Raw genomic sequence first — 21997 nt, 5'->3', positions numbered from 1 at the left:
CCCCAGGAAAATGATATGTGAACTAGCCGACGTATGGCTAACGCCGGGTATCACAGGAAATGTTAGTATTTTGTGCCCGTAACAAAGATATGCCAGTATACCTCGAGCGGCTACAATATACCGACTGGTGGGTTTGTTAGGACTTTGATTATAATTGACAAAGGCAAAAATTAAGTTTAAAAATAAAAGGTTGAAAATATATTCTTTTCCCAAAACCGGAATTACAAATGGTTATGTGTATTTGTCGGTTAAGGTGATTTTTACAAGAAATGTTCTTGACTTGATTTTACTTGAGTTTAAAATGTTTGGACTCCGACAAAGCAAGAATCTAATCCTGCCTAGTTTTAACGGAAAACAAGCGAAACGGGGACCCGAAAGTACTTTAGAAAAATGCCTAACAGTAAACTATACGTACTGTATGGTTATCAATGTTGCTCGAAGGGGACTCTAACCCGATCTTGCTCAAAAGTGACTTAGTTTTAATTCAACGTGAATGACTCTAACTAAACTCTGACAGAGATTCCTCGTTAGTCCATGTTCGAGAATTAACTGGGTCCAAGATGTCTTCTCCACGACCCTTTTTATACTCAAAAATGGGTAGAAAACGAGTAGTGGTGGAGACGGTGGAAACGAATCAACGCGACGTTTTCGTCTAACGAATTTTCATCGCGTTGGTCCGAAGACGTTAGATGATTCTCGAGCGAAGCCTAATAAGGAAACCCTGGTAACTGGGAAAGCTAGGCAAGACTAGATTCTCGCTTCGCGGTGGTCTTAGGCTATTCTCGAATATTCATCTCCGAGAAGTAAAAATCATTGGCGTACGTAACAGTCCACATACTTTTAAGCGGCAGTGTATGTAAGAACTCGTCATTTCGATTTGTTCTCAAGTTTTCATAGTAATCATGTTTAACAGGAGCAATGAATTTCAGCAGATCTACATTTTTTGACCTACATTTTTCAAACTTTGTGGTCTACCTGCTATAGATTTCCTTATATTAATGGCATTAAATTCTGAATCTTCATTATAATCACATTTGAATTGTATAAGGTGGAGTTGGACTTTTCTAACTTTATCCATCGCATTTTAAGTTAATTGACGTGAGATCCAGTAATGGTTACTTTTCAGTTAATGATTGAATTTTCTAAAGGTTTTGTTGAAAAAAAATCTTGGTGAGTCATTTGGATTAGATTAAATGGCGCTTTCTTTTTACATACTTTGATTATATTGTTCCAATCATTTAGTGAACAAATATTTTGAATTTTTTTCGCATGTGAGTCAATAATGGCAAAATCTGAATCATTAGGCAAATAGCTATGTTCACTTACCAAAAATTTCATTTCAATTGACTGAGCTCTTATTTCCGTACTTTGAATAAGTTCCAATAAACTTAAGACAGTTTTGATATTTCTATTTTGTCCGGTACAAGAATCTAAATATGTTATTATCTTTTTAAAATCTTTAGCATAAGTCTTTATGTATTTTATTAGGCATGATGAACATGTGGCCTAAATTTTTATTGAAATCATGGCAACCGAAATTATAAATATATAAATTTCGCTTATAATAAGCCACGGATGTGGTCAGTTTAGGAAAGGCTAAAGCTTTTTCTAACAATATGTCGAAAGAAAATACGAAAATTTTTTCTGATGCTGCTGTTCGATCGTTCAGCCTCTTCTAAGTGATTTTCCTTTTCAATTTTTGCCATCTGAATTTCTTCACTGTCTCATGATCGAATTTTTATTTGCAAAGAATCGCAAGTTTGGCATGTATGCTTAGATCGTTGTTTAACCCTTTGCGCTCGAGGCCGTTTTCGCTCGGGCGAACCAGCAATTCGAGAGCAGTCAGCTGCTCCCGCTTATTTCATGAGTTCTTTACAGTTAACTTAAAATAATTTTAGACACAATAGAACACTTTAAACTTGTATTTTTAACATTATGCGTATTTTCATAGTTTAATGAAGGATATTTGTTACACATTACGTTCTATATTTTTGTTTTATATGATATTTTATAAAACAATCTCCTATGTGCATTCTTGGCTTGTCGGGGCAAGTGTCATAGTAGTACACAGTTTGTCGCCTTTGGCTAGACGTTCATTGGGAACAAACTTTGCAATCCTTTTTTTGTCCAACCAAAATAATATGCAGTTTCCCATTTAATCGGATGCTTTCAGAACTGCTCTGCAAAGTAGAAGCTGTGCTAGGTTGTTTTTGTCGGAAGTCTTCTCTTAATTGATCAACTAAAGTTTTCAAATATTGCAGGCGACTAAGCGGCCGTTCGTTTCTCTGCTTCTTTGCTGATTTATAAAGAATATATGAATTGATGGAACAGATCTCCAACCCCAAAAAATTGTTTTTGCGCTCGTTTTTTTCTTCGACATATTGAAAGAAGCGTTGCGACGTGTTTTTGAGATACGACATCTTTATAGCCATTTAGACACCTCATAAAATGATCTACAAAAGGCCAAGTAGACTCGTCAAGCGATATTCGGTAGGCCAAACATAAATAAACACCGTTACCGCTTAATTTACCGCATTGATTCGAGTGGTGCCTGAGAGGTATGGGGCTGCATTTTTAGTGTTGGAGTAGGGGGGCTGGTTTTTATTGAACATATTATGGACGAGAACAAATATTTAGACACATTAATACAAAATTTATTAAAAATTGCAACGAATATGGGTATACCCGATATTTTTAAGTTCTACCAGGATCATTTCCGAAACACAAATTGAGAATAGTTCAAGAATCCTTATTTTATACTTGTCTGAAAGTGCTCCATCCTCCACCACAATCACCGGATTTAAATCCAATTGAAAATCTATGGGTCTTATTGGATCGTAATGTTAAGATCACCCCCATAAAAACAAAAGACGAATTAAAAAATGTGTCTGACGGAAGAGCGGAAACGCATTACTCAAAATTATTTAAATAAAATAATTTTAAACATGCCTACACGTTTGCAACACGTCATCAGACAAAAGGGATGTCCCAAAAAATATTAAATTAATATTAAATTTATAACTTTGTTGTTACATATACTCTAAATAAGAAAAAACTTTATGTAATATTAAGTGTCCGAAAATTTTTTCGACATCAATATCGAGTCTAATTTCGTTTATAATTTATTATGTGAAAAAACTAAAAAATAAAGTACACTGCTCAAAAGAAATATGGCATAGAAAAATTTTAGGCAAAAATTGGCCAAATTCGACTGATGATAACTCCGTGAAAAATCATCGCAAAGTTTTTTTTTTTTTTTTAAATTAAAGCTTGAGATCTCTACTTTAAGACCCTGTAGTTTGATTTTAGATTTGATGCATCCCTACCACAATAACACCGTAAATGTGAGGTCATGTTTGCAATATTGAAAATTACAAAGTTTGACGAAATGCATGGACTTGCCACATTTTTTTGGGGCGATACTGTTTACAGCAGCATAAAGTACAACCCTTTATCTTTAATTTCCAGTATGTGAAAAACCGCTACCATTTTTTTCTGCAAAGATACAGAACTTTAAAGAAACCCTTGCATTTATGGCACATATCGCCGCCATTAGCATTACCCGATGTGCACGTCGGAGAGGTTGCTGGACAGATTTTGCACATTATATGGCTCTGACAGGAGCCTTTTTTTGTGTGTATTTGTGTGTGAGTATCTGTGTGTGTGTATGAATTATCGTCGAGAAGCCTCGTTGAGAATCATTCTCGAATTTTGCAGTCCCAATTCAATTTGATTGCTTCCATATTCTGCAGTAAGTCCAAATTTGAACCCCATAGAAATTTAACAAGACAACCTACCAATCTGTAAGATCTATCGCAAGTCTTAACTGAAATTTGGAATGACATTCCATAGGAAGAAATTAGGGCTTGCATTAACATGAGTAATCGACTGCAAGGGATAATTCAACAACGCGGTGGAAACACGCGTTATTAGAATTCAAACATACAGACACACAGATACTCACACACAAATACACACAAAAAAAGGCTTCTGTCAGAGCTATATAATGTGCAAAATCTGTCCAGCAACCTCTCCGACGTGCACATCGGGTAATGCTAATGGCGGCGATATGTGCCATAAATGCAAGGGTTTCTTTAAAGTTCTGTATCTTTGCAGAAAAAAATGGTAGCGGTTTTTCACATACTGGAAATTAAAGATAAAGGGTTGTACTTTATGCTGCTGTAAACAGTATCGCCCCAAAAAAATGTGGCAAGTCCATGCATTTCGTCAAACTTTGTAATTTTCAATATTGCAAACATGACCTCACATTTACGGTGTTATTGTGGTAGGGATGCATCAAATCTAAAATCAAACTACAGGGTCTTAAAGTAGAGATCTCAAGCTTTAATTTAAAAAAAAAAAAAAAACTTTGCGATGATTTTTCACGGAGTTATCATCAGTCAAATTTGGCCAATTTTTGCCTAAATTTTTTCTATGCCATATTTCTTTTGAGCAGTGTATTTAATTTTACATATTTGTAAACTAGAATATATGTTCTAACTCATTATGGATCAGAAAATTCGATAATCACATTGCAAGCAAGAACATAAAGCTTTAATTTCGCAAATACCATGGTGTCCGAATATTAAATCGAGTAACTATAGCTACTGACAGCTTGAAGGAGACTGGAGCGTAATTCTCATCCCGATTGCTCCAAATCAATGCATGTTTTATTTTCGGGGTAAAATAAATTAAAAACGAGTCAGAAAATGTGTCAAGTGCCATCGATATACAATATACCTACAAAAATAATAACACATCACTCAATAAGACCCCGGTCTGACACATATATGGCGACACTGGTGACAGACCCACGTTATTTTCGAATAATACTAACCTTCAAACAGTACGTGTCAAAATTTCATGGTATTCTGACCGATAGTTTAGAAGTTACAGTCATTTTAGTACTCGCAGTTTCGTAATTTTGAAGACAATGGATAGAAAGGAATTTCGTGTGTTGATTAACACGTTCACGCCGCACAGTGGGCCAGAGCGACGAATTAGCTGTTCATTTGTCAAAAATTCGATTTTCCTAGATCGATATGAAACGAACATATATTGCTTATTAAATACCTGTCGAATTCAAAACTGATGAAATTAATGAAATTCATTAAAAGTTGTAGTCATAACAAGCATTCAAAGATCAGACTTTTATGAATGCTATTTTTCACCGAAAAATTTACTCTTTTTCATATTGATGCCCTGATAAAAGTATTAAACATTTTCGCAAAATTTTTTTTTCTTTAATAAACAGCATATGTTTATATTGAGAATACACATGCCATGACAAATTATTAGCTGTAGTTTATTTACAAAATAATTCTCAATGAACTAAAGATTATTTTCATAGTTGTTCATCTTTAGCAAGGGATATCTTTAAAAGTTCAAAGAGTTGCGTGCTCTATCATAGTGCAAAATTTTCAGCAGGATTTCTTTATTTTAATCCAAAAGGAATCATGTCCCCCCTCGTCCCACCGCAGAAGTTATTATTGTTTGAAGCGTCGCGTGACACACGCTTCAGCAACACGTACATAGGTACATATTGAGTATTTAGTCGAATAGACATTACTCAATTTTATTATATATCCTGTAAGTATATTAATTAATTAATTCGATTTTATTTCAAGAATATGCAATGGCAACATTTAACTTATATGTAACAGAGTACGACTGGTTTTATATGTCATTAAGTTTGCACAAATTATTATTGCATGGTGCAGATATAATACAAAGTGCTGGTTTGCCCATTGGAATGTTTTCTGAAGAAGCAATGGAGGCACGAAACAAAGATTTCTGAAATATTAGGAGAGACCACACACGAAAATTTTCTCAATTAGAAGCATTGACGGACCTTTTTCAGACTTTATTATATACGTTCGCGTTTTAATATTTTCAAGGATGAAATAGAAAAATTAATGTTACAAGAAGACCTACAAGACGATGACGATAATACATAAATAATAATAAATAAATTTTAGATTAATAAATTAAAAACCTAGTGAAAAATGTATCTATTTCTATTCATAAAAATTGTTTTTAGGTTAAACTTATGTTTATGTTAATAGAAATTATGCTTATAAACCGAACGTCCACATTGAGAGTATAGTATATTCACTAACTTGTTAAAATTGTAACGAGGCATATTTTCATTTGGTTGATTACCTTCTTTTTTTGGTTATGCCTCGTTACGAGGATCCTCCCGAATTGCCAGCCCCACTCCTCCGCCCAAGCGGACCCCCTCGCCGCTGGGGCAGGTATGAATGAGCGAGCGTGTGTGTTTTTCTTTTTTTTAAATTATATCGGACGCCACCCTTTTTCCCCCTTTTTTTTTGCTGCCTCCAACCACCACCGAAGGAGCCGTCGTCGTCCCCGGTCGCGGAGGAACCTCTCCCTGAGTGACGGATGCGCGGGATGGGTCCACCAAAGAAGACCCCGGCTGTCCGGTCGCGGTGCCACCCCGTCACCCTCCGCGGGAGCGACCGGCAGCCGCCACCGGGGAACGCCAGGCCTGGGGACAAGCCACCCCCAACTGCCACTTCGAGAGGGCCCCAGGACCTGGCCACCAGACGTCACCACGGAATGGCCCATCCTCGACGCCGAAGTCCTCGGGGTGGGGGAATTCCGCGAACCGGGGAAGAAGATCTCGAGGAGAGGAAGCCAGCGAGCCGCCGCGATAGATAGCCGCATCCTTTCGCGAAAGCCAGTTTCTTTTTTTCCTGTCCGTGTGTTTTACGTCTCCGTTTCTTCTTTTTTTTTTAAATCTGAGTAGTGCGTTCTTATTTTTTTCTTTTATTTTCCGATATTGTGTCATTTTGTATTGTGTGCCTGTGGATTATTCGTTGCCGCCGCCCCACCGAGGAATTTGTTTTTGTGGAGTCCACTGCGCCAAAAGGTAGGAGCTTTCTCCTTACCCTTCTTTTTGTTTTCATTATTCATTTGCGCGTGGGCGAGGGCGATAGGACTCCTGGCCCCAGTGACGAGGACCCTAGAGGCCGCGGACAGTCTACACGACACTGTCCCCTCTAATCTAGTTCTTTTTCTTTTCGCTGTATTTGGGTATTTAGGACCAACGTCCCCTTGCTGTCCACGACCCCTGAGAGGGCGTGCTCCCTGCGGGCGAATACCTCAGCGTTCTTTTTGTATTTCTATATTTTCTGTACTCGCGCGTACCGTGAGCCCCCGCGCCGCGAAAGCCTCCCTCGCAATTGGCGAGTCGACCCTTATTCCTCGACCGTTGCTTGTAACGCGTGGGGCCCACGCGAATTCTTTGTTCTGCTTACGTGGCATACTTGGGGCTCAAATAAAAGCATTCTTCCTTTGTTGGATACAAACTCGCGGGTCCTTTACTAATTTTTTTTTTCTGACCCCCTCTGATTCCCGCTCCCGACAGAGCAGCCGGAAGGGCGATTACTACGGACGAGTGCATTAGCACTGGCGCCCCATTAAAGAAATCGTCCGTGGGTGTGAGCCTCGGTGCGTGGAGGGCCGTTTTCCCTAACTGCCCCCACTCCAGGGAACCCCCTTCGGGTTTTCCCCCACCGATCCGTCACAAAATATAACCCTTATTTTTGTTTTATTTTTAATTTTTTCGGCAAGGAAATAATCCGGTGTGATTAAATGTAATAATAATATTTGTTTTAAATGCTGGAACGACGCAGCGGCCGCTATACTTTAGTTTCAAGTCTTGAAATAACGCTAGAATTGGCCGTGAACAGCTAATTCTCGTTACGCTTTGTGGGGCGGGGCGACAATGTTGCTGCTCTGAAGCTTCGACATGCTAAATACGAGATCAAAATAATTTTGACATTGAGTTTTCGGAACGCACATTTCTTGCATCAAGTGCAAAGGTAGGTAAAATTATCTTTTCTCCTACAGAGGCGGTTAGCACTTTTTCTTTTTGAATTTTTCACAGAGAAATCGAAGAAGGTGAAATAGAAAAGAAATAACGGTCAAGAAAACACACACATTTTCTACAATCGTTCAAAGCGGCTGTCAGAAAAACAAGAAAACGATGTAAAGAATGTTAAAAACAATTATCGAAAATACAAGGTAGATTATACGCCGCGAAAAAAAGTAAAAAAGTAAGAACATATTGTAAAAGTTGTAAGGGCCAGCCCGCATTATGTTTAGAATGTTTTAAAAAGTTGCATGCTTATAAATAAATAATTGTTATCAATTTAAAATATTGAATGTTAATGCTTATAATACTCAATTTTTGTTTATAATGTTGACAAAAAATAAAATAAACTTATTTTTTGAAAACCCACCTGTAACAATTAAGCGTAACCCACCGGTGGGTCACGCCGCCCCACGTAACAGTCAAGTGTGACCCACCGGTGGGTCACGCCGGCGTGAACGTGTTAAACACTGTTTTTTAATCGGAAAAAATACTGTTGAAGCCAAAAAGTGACTTGATAAGCATTATAGGAACTCTGCACCAGGGAAATCAACTATCATTGACTGGTACAAGCATCGATGATGCTGAATGCTCTGGTTGCCCAAAATCAGCAGTTCTTCCGGAAAACATAAAAAATGTCCACAAAATAGTTTTAAAAGACCGTAAACTTAAGTTGCGTGAGATAGCTGATGCCTTGAAGATATCAGAAGGTAGTGTCTTCACAATTTTGCATGAAAATTTGGGTATGTGCAAATTGCTTTCAAAGTGGGTGCCGCGTTTGCTGTTTCACGAAGGCAATGCGCCGTGTCATAAGTCGATGAACACGATGGTTCAACTGAATGAATTACGTTTTGAATTGTTTCCCCACACACCACATTCCCCAGATTTGGACCCCAGCGACTACTGGCTCTTTGCAGATATGAAAAAAATGCTCCAGAGAAAGAAATTTGGCTCAAGTGAAGAAGTGATTGCGGAAACTGAGGCTTATTTTGGGGGCAAAGACAAATCGTTTTATATAAAGGGAATTGAAAAGTTAGATGAGCGTTGGAATCAATGTATCACACTGGAAGGAAAGTATATTGACGATTAAAGTGGAATTTCTAAAAAAAAATTTGTTTTTCTTAGTTAGATCGGAAACTTATTGAGTGATGTGTTACACAAACATAATAAAATACACTGACGTCGTCTATAGTGAACGCTAGTACACACAGGCCGTCGCGTGGATACCGTCTATAGCCGATACTCGTATCAAAAGAGTTAAACCAGAGAATCGAATTTTCTATCCAGAAAGGATTTAACTTAACATGCAGCTTCAATTGCAGCCTCTGGAATATTTTGTACTGATATTTTGTTGCAAATAATTTCCATGTTGAATTTGTTGATTCATTTGTGATTCCTCGTTATTTATTTATGATGAAACTTTCCTCCTGCATAGAATTTTCCCGTGATTGTTTTTTAATTCAATTTTCTAATTTTAGTCAACAAATGTACGGACTATGAAATATCACCCGCAATCAGACCTGTATGAAGTTACCAACACATTTTGAAAATTTTAAAAATCTAAAAGTTGTACCAGGTTGTTTTAGACCCGTTGTAAGTTGTCCCTGAAGATAAAATACACAAAAATGAGGATAGCACAAATTTCTACAAACGATTAGGAAAGAGCATCCGCAAGAAGATTTAAAAAATTTCAAAAAATGACGAAGGTACCTCTAGAGGATTTTTTCAGAAGCCAGTACAAACGTAACCTTTGAGGTACAAACGAAAGTGAAGGTGGTACAAACGGGTACAAACGAATACGAAACAACACCCGCAAGAAGATTTGAAATATCTCAAAAAATCGCGAAGTTACCCTTTTGGGGGTACTTTCGAACGGCAGTACAAACGCACCCCTTGGGGTACAAACGAAAATAAAGGTGGTACAAACCTCTACAGACATTCCTTTTTATGATGGCGTTGAAAGACATAAAAAATGTTAATATGGGGTGCTGGGGTATTTTCATCCCCTAGTAACTTTTCACCCCTTAGGGTACAAACGAAGAGAAAGGTGGTACAAACGGGTACAAACGAAGCCGAATACGATACAATTAAAAGAAATAAAATTTTTGAAAGTCGGGTGCCAGGTTCAGATAGGTCAAATCGACAGACGTGTTTCGACGGCGTACTTACAACTGATTTTAGTGTTCTAGAGAATAAACATTTGAAAATAAGTGTTGTTGCAAATAAACATTCAAATGTAAACATTTGAAGGTACTGAATATCTTAAAATACGAAAATAACCGGAAACTTTTGAACACACTACTTTAGTAATAATGTAGATAAGTAGATTCAATGTGACGAACAGTATTATATTGCTGCATTATTTCCCTTTATTTTTGCATCCCTTTTATCAAATGTTAATGGTAATTTCTGTAAATATCGCTTCTGAACTATAAAACGAAAAATGTAACTGGAAACTTTTACACGCAACTGTATATGGCAGGGGTGGCCAACCTGCGGCTCGCGAGCCACATGCGGCTCTTTGAAGGGTTATTTGTGGCTCTCGATAAATGTACCCAAGTTCCCTTTTCATTTTTGTGCTATTATATTTTAAAAAATTATTATCGTTCCATATGTGTTTCAAAATTACTGACGACAGATATGAAAGACTAAGTGCAACGTTGAAACAAATTTCATTTCCGTCCAAGTTAAGAATAATATGACTCATCGAAAACTGCGCCATCGAAAATTGCGGCTCGCGAAACATTTCAAACTTTGAAAAATGGCTTGGACTATCAAGGAACTTGGCCACCCCTGGTATATGGCTATGTTATCCATTGGTCAATGTTCACTTCCCGAAGCAGCGACTTGGCCCAAATACTTCACTATGCTGGACAAGGCAATGTACTCAGCCTTTATAGTCATAGTTGAGATAGATTTTTGTTTGCATGTTTTCTATTTAACAATATTATTTTTTAATTCTTCAGGGCTAGGTGGATTAAAAACTTTCCCATTTTTTGACGCCTGATGAGATATATTTTAACCTACTTCAAAAAGGAAAGGTACGGAAGTTGATGAAACTTCGTACGTTTGTTAAGCACGCAAAAATAAGAGACGTATTTTTTATCAGCTGAGGCGCGGGTTTAAAACCTCGAAAATCCATCTCGAAAACCATACGAGATACATTAAAACATCTAATAGGAAAGGTGTATAGTTTTTTTACGTATAACAACAGAATGTTAACAAACTGGGCAAATTGCAATTCATTTATAACAAAAAAATGTGATATAATCTTTATTTTATAATTCATTCAAGTTTGCATAATGACAAAAAGTGAAGAGAATTTTATTGCAAATTCATTAAACCCGCGTCTCAGCTGATAAAAAATACGCGTCTCTTATTTTTTCCTGCTTAACGAAGTTTCTTCAAAATCGGACGGGGAGACTTTCGTGCCTTTCCTTGTTAGACAAATAATTATGTATAGTAATGTATGAAAAGTACATAATATATATTTTACTAAAATCTATTTCTATCAGATTAATTTTTAATTTTAATACTGTAACACGTAGAAAGTTGGATTCAAAGCAAATTGTATGCAAAGTCTATACTATAACAATATGCACTCAATGCCTCTCTAAATAATAAAAACAAATGATAATGACAATGCAACTTCCGATTGTGAGGAGGACATTTAAGAATAGTCCAATATACTTAAAGAATTGTGTTTATGTTAAATTGGCAGCAGTGAGGCTTAACACAGTCTTGTGAAAACAATATAACATCATTCTTTTGTTACTTTTGACTTTGTTTTTCCATCAGTCCCTAAATGGCTTTCATGTTTGATGGCATGAAGCTTTGAGTGTTGCAGATACGCTGCATTTTCAACATATTAACACCTTTTGGCAAACAACTTATGTTAAGCGAATATTTTCGACCCTCATAAAGCGTTATCCTTACTTTGTCGATGTAATTTATTCAAGACTTTTTCTGGATTTAGTATTATTAAAGATTTGATAATAATAAATTGCAAACTAGAGGTCGATACCATTTACTTATTTATTATACGAGTTGAAAAGAAATAGCTGAAACAAAATAACACGCAGTGTAGAAAATGTGTACATGTTCGTTGGAATCTGCATGTGATCTCAACTCTTTGGTCGTGAAGTTATACAATATAAAGTCCGGTTAATATTTGACTAACCCTTGTAATTGCGAACAAATTGTAATCTATACTTTGTTTTATGATTTATAAAAATTATTTAATTACATCAATTTTAATAAATTGATTTCAGTACGCACAACTGCCAAGTGTTACAACTATTTCAAGTTGTATTAAAAAATCTTGGAACAAGGGAGTTATGACCAGCATGGAGTTTATCTGTGACTTACCAACGCATACTACAAATGGTGCTAAGAATCTATATACAATGGTGGAAAACTTCAACAAAGGAAATTAACATAAAGAAAAATTATACGTTATATCGTTAGAATTGTTTTATATATTTTAAGTAAAATTCGTGTGATTAATATTTATAAATAAGAAATTATGATCGTTTCATGTTTACATTTTGTCTGTCTATAATAAAAACTTAGTAGTATATGATATTATTGCCTAGATTTTTTGTAAATATATGTTCACAAAGTCCTCCGAAACCATCAAGCAACTGCTAAAAAAAATCGCAGTTTTTATTTCATCAATACCTCATTAAAAAGTTTTAATATTTTCAGCTATATGATGTTCGACAGTTAAATGTCACAACTGCGACAATATCATTCTACATCTCTGCATCAGTGAAGATTTGTAAAAGCTGATCACAAAGTTTAAATTGGCCTCGATAGTTAACACGTTCCGTGCCACGTGTACCACCGGTGGTACACGGTAAACTTGATCGTCAGGCCACGTGTACCACCGGTGGTACACGCAGTCATATTTATTCAATGCGCTGAAAATATATATTTTATTACAAATATAATTCTGTAAACTATATTTCTACCTAAAAAATGAAGCATTATACAAGATGCAGTATAGAACAAAAGAAAAAAAGAATTACTTATGTATTAAGGATGTAATGAAATATTGTGTGATAATATATTAATCTTTAGTCAAAATATCAAATGGCCTGAACGACAAGTCAGGCAAAAATGGCTTGGCACGGAACGTGTTAAGAACCGTGAACACTTTTTTTTCAAGTCGACAGTTTTTGCAAAATGATAATTAGCATCTATATGTAGAAAAGAGGTGATTTTACATCAAAAAATAGGTAAGAAATTTGATATAAATTTGTTTTGTTCGAAGTTTTATTTCTGAAAAAAATTAACTTTAAATGTTTGTGAAATCTTCGTCATTGTGTTATTTTTGTCATAGCACCGAAGTACGTATTATACACATATCTGATAAATTTTCCAGATTCTGAAAGAAAGTAATGTTTTTTATTTATTTTTCCGTATAGAATTATTTCTTTTGTTCAATACATTAAGACTTATACCATATACACATCCCCCCCCCCCCCTCCATTCACAGTTATGGCTAATGAAATTTTAACATTTTTTGAAAAGCAGTTTAGTTCTGATCAATGGTTCTTTTAAAATTTTGGTGAATCCACCGATGTGTAATGCCTTCATAGATTTTAATAATTTTTTAAATTAATTTGTGACATGTATTTATATAACGGAACACTTGATAAAAATAGACGATCAAGTCCGAAAAACTTTTAAAACATAAAAATGGTACAAAGTCTTCTCTCTATAAATGTAAAAATTTTGGCTCTGTAGACTCACATTTATAAAAGGGATGCTGCATATCGTAGTCAACTCAGAAATTGGCGTGTGAAGACTTCCAGTCCATAACTCTAACTATCACCAACGTAAAGATTTGCAGTGTAACATTTCGGCAAATGAGGATAATAATGGCAATAACAACAGCATTACGTATTTCGCATTATCTCATACATTTTCGAGACGTTTGCCAACTGTCATTGTTTTTGGTGCAATTGGTGTGCGTGACTGTTCCGAACGTGCCATGGAACACAATACGCGAGGATTTCGTAGGTAGTTTATGATGGGTCCGGGTCTAACAGTTATTTTTGAAAAACAAATTTTTAGCCATCGACAGCAATTTAGTTTTACATTTTTTCGAACAATGCCTTTAGAATTTCGAAGTTTCATTTAGTCTTCAATAACTACTCCATCATAAACGGGGTTTTTCCCGAAGGGTCACCGAGGATGGGCCTCGGTCCCGTCCTAGCGGTAATTTTTAGGACAACGTGCGTGTCACCTGGAAGGAAAAACCCCGGCGTTGCCGACCTTCGAGATTCTCCCGTACTCATCGGCATTTTTCCCACCCTTTTCCAAAAAAGGCGCGCTCAGAGCGTAAGAGAGGGTGGGCCCAAGTCGAGGGGCATGTTAATTGGAAAATCAACGTTTCTAATGAGAACCAATCAGCATGCCTCCTTGCACTTCCGACTTTTCGAGGAAGCAACGACGAACCGTCTCGTCAGATTTCAAATACAAGTCATCCGAGTCGGACTTAAAAATAAACAGTAGTGTCAATCGTGTCGGACACAAATTTAATCTAGAGCAAAGTCATCTAACAAGGGACATCACCAAGGTGTCACACGCGGATTTTAATGAAATTGACATATGTTGTAGCTTTTTAAAAATCATTTGACACGTATTTTTTTATATCTGCGGACATCCATGTTGAGGGGGTGAAAATAGCCCTCAAAGTTGGGGGTTGAAAACACATTTTCTTTAATATCTCGGAAACTAGAGGGTGTAGGAAGGTGAATTTTTTTTTAAATTGTGTAGTTTTTAGTCAGGAACTTAGTTAGTGACAAATATTTCGGGAGAAATTATTTATTTAAACAATATATTAAAAAATTGGACTTTTTTTTCAGTTTTTCGCCCTAAATGCAGTTCGATTTTTTTGCAGCTTTGTATACTAAAGATATGGATCAAAATAGGGGATACGTGTTTTTGGAATTTTTTGTTTATTGTAATTTAGCAATAATTACTACATATACAATTTTCTCCTACCTTTTACGAAGAAATGAATTGAGATTTGTTTTCGAAGAGGGTGAGCCCTTTTTATACGAAAATTTGTTACGTCTTTAACAATTGGATAATATCAGATGTTTATTGTTCCATCGGTAGCCAGGGAAGGTCCAGCGGGCAGGTATAAGTCCGCCGCGGTACCAGTCGTCGTAATACGGAACATAGGTTTCTATGGCCAATGAAACTTTTAGCCGGAGGTATACGTTTATTTATTTGACTTTTAATAATGAATTTCTTCATTGAATTTGATTATTGTGCATACTATATAGCATAATCTCTAGAAGCAAGCATTCAACTTTAGCTTTATCAATTTGTATTACATTGTCTTTTGTGAGTAAACTTGTATCTAAATTCAATAAAACTAAAGGATTAGAAACTTTTCGAACAAAATTTTTTTAACTTCGAAACCTATCGACGTCAAATAGTTGAACAAACGGTAGGGTATTTTTTGGTATTTTTAACATTTTCTGTTTCTTACACTGTTTTTGACCTAGGATCGACATAACTTGTTCTCGGTATATCTTTTCCATGAATCAAGAAGCAAAACAGTATTTTCTGGTTCACACGGAACAAAAATATATTGGCAGGTTCTTAAGGAGAAGCTTGTTCTATTTCCTCTTAATTCGCAAAAATTGGCAAGATTTAGACATACGTCCAGTCATTAAATATAATCTCTTATTGCATTTATATATCTGTATATGCCCATTCTTTATACATATGAATTGCATCTATTATGTTTTGATCCAGTTTAACTTTGTTTCGATTTATGTGTGCTTCCTGCTTATTAGAGTTAAATATTTTCATTAAAATGTTAATAACATTAATGGGATTAACATTCACACTTATAAAAAATAAATTTTACAAATGTTCAAAAAGGAAAACAATAATGCAATTGCCATATACTTATTTATACACACTTTCCTGCAACAGTATATTTTGAAATAATTTACTTACCCTTGTTCGGATTACGACGACCAATACAAATTTCTGAAATTTCCCACTTCCACTTTAGCAACGTATAAAAAACCAAGAAAGAACAGCAGCGCACTGCTCAAATCTCCAACTCTTTTCAGAGATACCGAATCATCTAAACGAGGAACATTTCCGTCCAAATTATTAAAAGTCAAATAAATAAACTTGTACGTTCGGCTAAGAGTTTCATTGCCGATAGAAATCTATGTTCTGTATAGCGACGATTGGTACCGCGATGGATTTATACCTGCCCGCTGGACCTTTCGTGGCTACCGATGGAACAATAAACATTTGATATTGTCTAATTGTTAAAAACGTGACAAATTATCGTATAAAAAGGGCTCACCCTCTTCGAAAACAAATCTCAAATCATTTCTCCGTAAAAAGTAGGAGAAAATTGTATATATAATAATTATTGCTAAACAAAATAAACAAAAAATTTCAAAAACACGTATCCCCTATTTCGATGCATATTTTTCGAATATAAATCTACAAAAAAGTCGAACTGCATTTAGGGTGAAAAATTGAAAAAAAAGTCCAATTTTTTAATATATTATTTAAATAAATAATTTCTCCCGAAATATTTGTCACTAACTAAGTTCCTGATTAAAAACTACACAATTTAAAAAAAAATTCACCTTCCTACACCCTCTAGTTTCCGAGATATTAAAGAAAATGTGTTTTCAACCCCAACTTTGAGGGCTATTTTCACCCGCTCAACATGGATGTCCGCAGATATAAAAAAATACGTGTCAAATGATTTTTAAAAAGCTACAACATACGAGGTGTGACACAAAAGTAACGAGACTAGGTCTGTAACTTGAAAAAACAATGGAATTAGCAGCAATTGTTTTTGTGGCATCATCCCACATACCTCCTCTATCCATGTTGCTAATTTCGATTGAATCGGTCATACCATTTGGAAATATTGCGTTATTTAGTGAACACGTGCAACTGCATTCTGCCGGAAAAATGTCTAACGTAAAAACCGAACAGCGAATAAACATCAAGTTTCTTGTAAAATTTGTTGAAATCTATTGTAACATGTGATCAGACATGTATTTTTACCTATGACTCACAAAGTAAGCGCCAGTCGATGCAATGGAAGTCTTCAGGATCCCCAAAATCCAAAAAAGAACGCATGTCAAAATCAAAATTCGACATTAATGGAATTGTAATGATTGAGTGATTTCCCAATGGGCAGACTGTTAACTAATACTATTACATTGAAATACTAAAAAGACTTCGTGAAAAAATTAGGAAAAAAAGGCCACAGTTGTGAAGCGATGGATAGCTGTTGCTCCGGGACAAAGCACCCGCTCACACGGCACTATCTGTCAAGCAGTTTCTGACCAGCAAAATTATTATTGTGATAGGGAATCCTCCTTATTCGCCTGATTTGGCTTCATGCGACTTTTTTTATTTCCTAAAGTTAAATTTTGCTTAAAGGGAACCCATTTCACCTCAGTTGAAGAGGTTCAGGCAAAAACGGAGAATCGTCCGAAAGGACTTCCAAAAACCTCGTTCCAGAATTGTTACCAGCAATAGCAGCGCCGAATGCATAAGTGTGTGAATGCTGAAGGGGATTACTTTGAATGTGATAATGTCACGGAGAACTGATTCTGCAGGTACAATGATTTATTGGACTAGTCTCGTTACTTTTGTGTCACACCTCGTATGTCAGTTTCATTAAAATCCGCGTGTGACACCTTGGTGATGTCCCTTGTAAGTCGGACTTAGAAATTTTACGAAAATTATTCGTTACAGATTTAGTAATTTTTACTGGTCAACCGTTTAGGACGGCTTTCCAAGTCAATCGTTCGGACTCATATTCAAATATTATTCTTAAGGTTAATTCCTTTTGAATAAACGTGCGCGAATCAGCACAGTGTCCGCCTATACAGGGTGACTCGTAACTCAGTGTTACTCCCTGAAAGGGGTAGGAGAGGATGTCATTCTGAACAAGATTTTCCTTTGCAAAAATGGGGTTTGAAGCTTCGTTTTTGAATTATTAATGAAAAACATGGGCCAATCACAGCACGAGGATTTCGCGCGAAGTGATAATTTCCGATTTTGATGAAACTTGGATATAATGTAATTCTCGAAAAAATATTCGACATGTATTTTTTTTTAGCTGCCGACATTCATGTTAAGGGGGTGAAAGTAGTCCCCAAAGTGGGGGGTGAAAATCACATTTTGTTGAATATCTCGGGAACCAGTAGAGCTAAAGGGATGGTTTAAATTGCAAAGTTGTGTGTTTTTTGTGTATTTTTTTTAAAAAAGTCGCATTTGTTTAAATAATATATTAAAAAATGACACTTTTTTGTTAATTTTTCTATTTAAAAGTTGTTGTATCTTCTCGTCATTTTTTATGTGAAAAGTATACTAGTAAGCATAAAATACGGATAAAATGGAATTTTCATTTTTACATTGTAAATATAGTTAATGAAGTTGTATTTTTATCGTACCTTTGCGGGACGCAGCTTCGAATGCATATAATCAAGTATGTAAAGAGCTTCTACGTCTTTACTGGTAACTGTATTACAGTCAACTTGACAAATTTTTTCAATTCGGATCAGAATTACCGTCCCAAGTATAAAAGTTAGCCGACGGTGACTGTTAAGATTTTTCCTCGCCGGCACAAAGCTTTTAGTGAGGAGGCTTCTGCACTAAAGTTTTTTAAAGTTTTTGGCAACTGAAACCAAGCTGTTTCACGTTTCGAATATATGGGAGCTCTGAAAAGAGCTAGTTTTAATATTAGTTTCTGCAATTTTTTAAAAGGCTAAAAATCATGAAAGTATTAGTTCATTCAATATATTGATTCCAATAATGATATTCCGCTAGAAAATGATTAAAACATAAATGCTCCTGACAGCACGAACATTTTATATTGGGTTGTCCGGAAAGTTCGTGCCGATTTTCGGTAGGTGGCATGAAAACAGATCTGAATATATTATATAATTATTGAAAATAAATGAAATGCTGGCCTATTCTAAAAGGCGGTACTTCAGGCATATTTGGGAAAAAGTTTGGTTAAGATACATTAATTTTTGTGAGTTTTATTCGTCTTAGATTATGGTGGCAAACAAGCTGCATTATAGGCATTTAATGCTTTTCTTTTTCCGGAAAGGTAAAAATGCCACACAAACGGCAAACGAGATATGCGAAGTTTATGGTGAAGGTGCTGTAGCCGAAAGAACTGTGCGGAAATGGTTTGCTCGGTTTAAGATTGGAGATTTTGAGCTTGAAGATCAAGAACGCTCGGGTAGGCCGTCCACCACGGACAAAAATGTGATAAAATCGATAATCGAGGATAACCCGCGCTTTACCTTACGTCAACTAGCAGACATGATGAACAAATCGAAATCAAGTATCCACGCGTATATTACGAAGCTCGGTTACATAAATCGGTATGATGTATGGGTTCCCCACGATCTGACGGAGAAGAATCTTACGGATCGCATTTCCATTTGCGATTCTCTGTACAAACGGAATGAGGAGACGCCATTTCTCACGCAATTAATAACGGGGGATGAAAAGTGGATAGTGTATCAAAATGTTGAACGCAAAAGGTCTTGGACAAAGCGTGATAACCCACCCTTAACCTCCCCAAAAGCCGGACTTCATCCGAAGAAGGTGATGCTCAGTGTCTGGTGGGATTGCAAAGGAATTTTGTATTATGAGCTTCTACCAAATAATGCAACAATCAATTCCGAGAGGTATTGCGATCAATTAGACAAATTAAAGACAGCAATTGAAGAAAAACGGCCCGCAATCGCAAATCGTAAGGGCGTCGTGTTTCAGCAGGATAACGCGAGGCCTCACGTGTCTTTGACAACTCGTCAAAAGTTGTTGGAGTTCGGATGGGATGTCCTACCCCATCCACCGTATTCGCCGGACATCGCACCCTCAGATTTCCATTTGTTTCGAGCGTTGCAAAATTCCCTTAATGGGAAAAATTTCATATTCTTTGGACGAAATAAAAATTCATTTAGAAAAATTTTTCGACGAGAAACCAGAGTCATTCTGGAAGGACGGAATTTTCAAATTGCGTGAAAGATGGAGAAAGGTTATAGAACAGAATGGCAACTATATAAGTTAATAAATATATACCAAATTTAAATGAGCTGTGTTTCAATTCCCCCTCAAAATCGGCACGAACTTTCCGGACAACCCAATACAAATAACACTACTACAACGATTACAAGTTATACGTGATGTGATGGTGAAACAAAATTCTACGGGGTTTTCAAATTCTCCTGGCCTCTCGTCAATATGTACAGCTGCATCGAAACCATGCATATTGGAACAATTTTGTTTATTGAGGTGTTGATAATTGGTTGTGTGTGTGAGCGATTGAATTTTTATTATAGTATCACTGGCATGTAAATTTATATTGAAATTTTATGTTATGACCAAATCTGATAATTTTCATACGAAATTTTTCCAAGCGCGACAACTGGACACATATAACGATTGAATTAAACCTGTAGTATTTTTTGGGATTTTTAAGATCTCCAAATTTATTCCTCATGAGGCAATACTTTCAAGTTGACTGTAATACAGTTACCAGTAAAGACGTAGAAGCTCTTTACATACTTGATTATATGCATTCGAAGCTGCGTCCCGCAAAGGTACGATAAAAATACAACTTCGTTAAATATATTTACAATGTAAAAATGAAAATTCCATTTTATCCGTATTTTATACTTACTAGTATACTTTTCACATAAAAAATTACGAGAGGATACAACAACTTTTAAATAGTAAAATTAACAAAAAAGTGTCATTTTTTAATATATTATTTAAACAAATGCGATTTTTTAAAATCCATTTGCACAGTTGGATTTCGCATTAAAAAATACACAACTTTGCAATTTAAACCATCCCTCTAGCTCTACTGGTTCCCGAGATATTCCACAAAACGTGATTCTCGCCCCCCACTTTGAGGGCTATTTTCACCCCCTTAACATGAATGATGGCAGCTAAAAAAAATACGTGTCGAATATTTTTTCGAGTACTACATTATATCCAAGTTTCATAAAAATCGGAAATTATTACTTCGGGATGGTCCCTTGTTAGCGTAACGAGATTGAACCGGAAAAATTCAAACTTTCGGCAATCGAGTCGCACAAATTGATTTAGTTAATTAATAAGTTTAATGTCTAATAATGCTGTAAACAGAAATTGTATCGCTACCCTTCGCTAAGATTTGCACTGGTTCCAAGAATTTCGAGGCGTCGCACAGTGGGCCAGAACGACGAATTAGCTGTTCACGGCCAATTGTAGCGCTATTTGAAAACTTGAAACGAAAGTATAGCGGCCGCTGTGTCGTTCCAGCATTTAAAACAAGTATGATTATTGCATTTAATCACACCGGATTATTTTCTTGCCGAAAAAATTAAAAATAAAACAAAAATAAGCGTTATATTTCAAAAAGTTAGTGAATATACTATACTCTTAATGTGGACGTTCAGTTTATAAGCATAATTTTTATTAACGTAAACATAAGTTTAACATGGAAGCAATTTTTATGAATAAAAATAAAATCTATTTATTATTATTTATGTATCATCGTCATCGTCTTGTAGGTCTGCTTGTAACATTAATTTTTCTATTTCATCCTTGAAAATATTAAAACGCGAAAGTGTTTTATAAATTTTTATGTTTTCTACCGAAATTGAAGATATTCAAATATTGGACGTATATAATAAAGTCTGAAAAAGGTCCGTCAATGCTTCTAATTGAGAAAATTTTCGTGTGTGGTCTTTCCTAATATTTCAGAAATCTTTGTTTCGTGCCTCCATTGCTTCTTCAGAAAACATTCCAATGGGCAAACCAGCACTTTGTATTATATCTGCACCATGCAATAATAATTTGTGCAAACTTAATGACATATAAAACCAGTCGTACTCTGTTACATATAAGTTAAATGTTGCCATTGCATATTCTTGAAATAAAATCGAATTAATTAATTAATATACTTACAGGATATATAATAAAATTGAGTAATGTCTATTCGACTAAATACACAATATATACCTACCTGTTGCTGAAGCGTGTGTCACGCAACGCTTCAAACAATAATAACTTCTG

The 21997-nt window shown here is 35.7% G+C and overlaps 1 protein-coding gene across 2 annotated transcripts in view; it reads left to right on the top strand.

Annotated features, from left to right (window-relative positions):
- The window catches only part of LOC143264822 (MICOS complex subunit MIC13 homolog QIL1), a 153966-nt gene that overhangs the window by 42461 nt on the left and 89508 nt on the right, over positions 1–21997 (top strand). Inside the window, exon 3 of one of the 2 annotated variants that reach the window (XM_076533691.1) lies at positions 12169–12481. The exons of the other annotated variant lie outside the window; for it this stretch is intronic. Coding sequence (XP_076389806.1) covers positions 12169–12333 — 165 coding nt within the window. The 3' untranslated portion in view covers positions 12334–12481. Of the gene's footprint in view, positions 1–12168; positions 12482–21997 lie in introns of those variants that run through there. 2 annotated transcript variants of the gene reach the window in all.

This window comes from Megachile rotundata, chromosome 7, assembly GCF_050947335.1.
Source record: "Megachile rotundata isolate GNS110a chromosome 7, iyMegRotu1, whole genome shotgun sequence".
Lineage (NCBI taxonomy): Eukaryota > Metazoa > Arthropoda > Insecta > Hymenoptera > Megachilidae > Megachile > Megachile rotundata.
Note: the sequence above shows the minus strand (reverse complement) of the source record. Positions and strands in the feature narration are given on the sequence as shown.